The sequence below is a fragment of the Papaver somniferum genome, chromosome 2 (genome assembly GCF_003573695.1).
Source record: "Papaver somniferum cultivar HN1 chromosome 2, ASM357369v1, whole genome shotgun sequence".
Taxonomy (NCBI): domain Eukaryota; kingdom Viridiplantae; phylum Streptophyta; class Magnoliopsida; order Ranunculales; family Papaveraceae; genus Papaver; species Papaver somniferum.
This window is the reverse complement of record NC_039359.1, coordinates 199,003,488-199,007,602: the sequence shown is the minus strand read 5'-3', so window position 1 is coordinate 199,007,602 and position 4,115 is coordinate 199,003,488. Positions and strand designations below refer to the sequence as shown.

The window sequence follows — 4,115 nt, the reverse complement described above, 5'->3', positions numbered from 1 at the left end:
AATTATTTATTTGGAAGTTAATTCAAAAAGCACTGCCTACCTCTGAGAGACTCGGAGCCCACAACACAAACATCGATCCCCACTGTCAGATGTGTGATGCTCAAGTTAATGAAACATACAATCATTTATTTCGATTCCGTCCTTTCTCTAGAGCTATCTGGTTTGGATTCTTGCTTGACAGGCTTATTTCAACAGGAAGCACAGACATGATACATCAGTGGACTAAAAGATGGATCTCGGAAAAAGAGCCTCTATACCCTGTGGAAAAGATAGCCACCATCCTTTGGTTCATACGGAAGTACAGGTGCTCGGTCGTCTTCGAGAAGATATCCCCTGATCCAGTTAAACTAATTGACCAGATAAACAGGTTTTTAATTTCTATTCCATCAAAAACAGTCCAAAAAGGAATTAATAACCAACAAGCGAAGATGATCAATTAGAAATGGTCGGATTTAAAAACAGATTGGATTATATTTTTAGATGCTTCTTTTAAAAAAGACCTATCGATGGGTTATGCCTTTATTCTTTACTCGGTGGATCAAGAGTCATTTATGCACGTTTCAGCTGGTTCAGATAAGGCTTCATCGGCTTTTCATGCAGAATCGATAGCTTTGTTTAAAGCTGTCACTTGGCTAAAAGAAAATATTATATCAAGTGTTTCAATAGTTTCTGATTGTAAGACGCTAGTAGACAATATAAACTTGGTGAGCACAAGCTTCCACTGGCCAGAAGAAAACATTTTGCAGGAATCGAAGGTAATATTGAAAGAGCTCCCTCAGGCTCAAGTAAAGTTATATACGGAAGTTTAACTCTGCTGCTAATCTCCTAGCCAAAGAAGAAAGGATTAAAAACATTCAGTATATGTCTGCCAATTTGCATCAGAAGATTCAGGAAACTAGCATTATATCTAATATCTTTGATAAAAATGAAATTGTAAATCTTATGTATTATATTTGTTAGTTAATAAAATTCCTTTTCCCATCAAAAAAAAAAAAGTGTCTATATATGTTTTTAGCCTCTTAGGGTATATAAAGCTAACTACTTATTCCCGTACACGACGTGATGAAACCCGGATAGCATTCATCCCAACAAGTTTGTTCGTTTCAAAATTTCAAAGCTATTGCCTATTCATTGGGTGTAAATATCCATTTCCCTGCCTATAAAGTGAGGTTAGAAACAGTTATCATCTCTTAACTGTTAACTGACAAAATTCAATGGCGTTACCACTAGTTTTCTGCTCTTCCACTGTAAATCCCAAGTCCTTCCTTGCTTACCCAAACCTTACTTCCTTAGCTAATAAAAACAACAGCTCAAATTCCATTATGTTTAGTTCTGTGAGTCCAATTAGGGTAAAAAACTATTTTCTTCATTTCCCTTGCTACTCAAGAACAAGAACATATTTTTCTCCTTCTAACTATCAAGATTTAAACGAAGATGAAGAAGAAGATCTGGTTCAAGATCTTAGAGTTCCTAGTCATTGGTTGACCCCTTCAAATGCTCTTCAGGTAACATTTGATTTTGCCTTTAGTTACTTCATAGGGGTAGACATTTATTGAATTTCTTAACATATTATCAAATGTTTAATCATGTAATTAACCTAATTTATCAATTTTATGAATTTTGTTTTGGCGATGATGAGAAATTTGGTCCATTTCTTAATATTCCATTAGTTCCGTTTAGTTTCTTGGTGCGGTCAGAAGTGTCTATTAGGTTACTGATCAAATTTCATAAAGAAAATTGCTCTAAGGATAAGAGTTGAGAGTAAATAACTGCTGAAGATTTGGTGAAAATGCTTTTACCCATGCTCCAATAGTTTGCGTAACAGTGTTTCCTTTACAGGAATCTGAGTGGCTTAAAGTAGTGTTGCATAAATGGTTAGACGATGAATATTGCGTCGAGGATACAAATGTAGAAATTAGTGAGGTTGCAGCCAAATCATACTATGAATCTTTGGTAGTACGGAAAGAGGCAGACCTTGGAATGATCTTATTACAGATGGCAAGAGATTTAGAATCTATATCTTATCAGGAAAGCTTTCATGGAGCTTTCTCATCAGCAAACGCAGCAATCCAACTAATCTCTCAACGGATCGAGCAACAATAAATCTAGCTCCTAAAAATACAATGTGGAGAAATCATTCTCACCTTAGCCCTGTTTAATATGCATTTATCCGTAAGTTTATTATGTACATCTTTGCTCGCTTTCTCATTTAATATGTTAAAGTGTGACCCTGTTCAACACTATCCGTACTCATGTGTATGATCTCCGGAATCCGATTTTGTCCATTCTGTGTAGCAAGTGTTTCAGTGATTTCTCAATTTAATACTGATGAGATTTTAAGATCAGTGGCTAACTATGTATTCAACCAATCAAATAAAAATGTCAAATTAGTACTTGTACGCATATCAGGTTACTTTTTTATTTGTTTTAAACATCGTGTCAATTTGATCCATTTAGCTTGAGGTTTATTTAGTTAGAAAATTAATGGGAAATGGCAAATGGGAGAAATATGTTGTCTACCAGCAAAAGCAGAGAGAGATAATGTGACTGTGTGATCGAGTTTTTTTTTGTTCTTTTAATTTTTCATTTGTAAATTGATGATGCATTCTAAACAACTAACTTAAGGTGTTAGGGACCCGTGCTACGATAGAATAGAGCCATCTAATGTGGCAGTTGAGTGTTCATCGCGAGCATTATAGATTTATCTACTGAAATCTGAAAGACAATACAAACTGGTGGGACGTTGTCCCAATTAACAATACAGTCAAAAAATTTTACCTCCTTAACTAGCTAATAAGTCTACTGCCATATTGGCAGTTCAACAAATAAAGAAAAAACTGATAAAATTTTGACAATTTTTAGCAATCTTGTCAGTTTCCGTCAGTATTGCCCGACTCTGCCAACAGATTGTGGAGCTCTTCCCTTGCAAAAAATCAAAAAAGTTCTTACAATCTCCTTCAACACTGAAATTTGATGGATTCTCCCATGTTGCCCATGTTGCAGCCTGCAACAATTCTACTGCTTCTGCCTCTTCTGGTTCAGCTAATGTGGATGACCATACCCTCCCTTTCTCAATTCACCTGCATAATCTCTTAAAATTAGTGCAAAACCAGATGACTTGTCATAAGTTATCCAACCTGCATCTACATTAATTTTATGATGATTCTTTGCTGGAAATTTCCAGATTTCTTCAACTATTTGCATTCTACGAGGGATATTCTTTCTTGATTTGTTATCATTATTGTGCCAAAATTGAACATGTCTCTATATTTCTATGGTTAATTGTGCAACTGATTTTCGTTTCCCTTGAAAATCTCTATTGCATCTCTCTTTCCAGATAACCACAACTTTGTCAGAATTAATTCTAAAGAGATTGAACTACTGGGTAAGTTACAGATGTTGATTAATTGAACTGAATCATTAAATTGGAATTCAACTGGATTAGGATTGAGTGCCTATACTTGTTTCACAAAAGGATAATAGTATAAAAGGTATTCTATTATTTCATTTGCATCACAGCCAAAAGATAAACAAGGATATATATCTCTAATAATACCAAGAAGTTTATGATTAGTTGACAAAGCATTTTGGAGGCACTTCTGTTAGAGCACTGCTCGGTCGAACTCGCAACCGTTGCTATCTCAAGATTGTTTGTCAAGTTTAGCTGCCAAAACTATAAGACTTGATTTCTAGTCTACTTATAGCTAAGTCTGGGGCTAGGATAGTAAGTATAGTTGAGCTCTAGACTCCATGACGTTTATCATATGAAGACGAAGAACTACTCAAGAAACTTGTGGAACTTCATCGACAAAAAGTATGTTGAGACTTGAACTTATCTATCACTCAAAAGTCTATCTACTTTATCTCCTATTTTGAGACAAAAGTCGTATTGCTATATAGACTTCAATTATACACATTTGCTATTTCAAGCCGAGTTTATCTCACTTATCTATTTCTCGAAATATGTGTTGGTAAGCTTTCGCTTTTGCCAAGTTCATCTTTACTCGTGACGAAAGTCATGTTGATTATTTCAATAACTTGTAAAATAGTTTGTGAATAACAAATATATATATATAACATCCTCTAAGAAAGTTTCAATGATTGAAATGAGATTT

At 34.7% G+C, this 4,115-nt stretch overlaps 1 protein-coding gene across 1 annotated transcript; it reads left to right on the top strand.

Moving 5' to 3' along the window:
* The first annotated feature begins 1,186 nt into the window (after positions 1 to 1,186).
* On the top strand, positions 1,187 to 2,403 carry LOC113354363. Its single transcript, XM_026597710.1, has 2 exons — positions 1,187 to 1,505; positions 1,840 to 2,403. Exons 1-2 carry the CDS (start codon positions 1,215 to 1,217, stop codon positions 2,101 to 2,103), a joined length of 555 nt encoding a protein of 184 aa, XP_026453495.1. The 5' UTR covers positions 1,187 to 1,214; the 3' UTR covers positions 2,104 to 2,403.
* Positions 2,404 to 4,115: the final 1,712 nt, after the last annotated feature.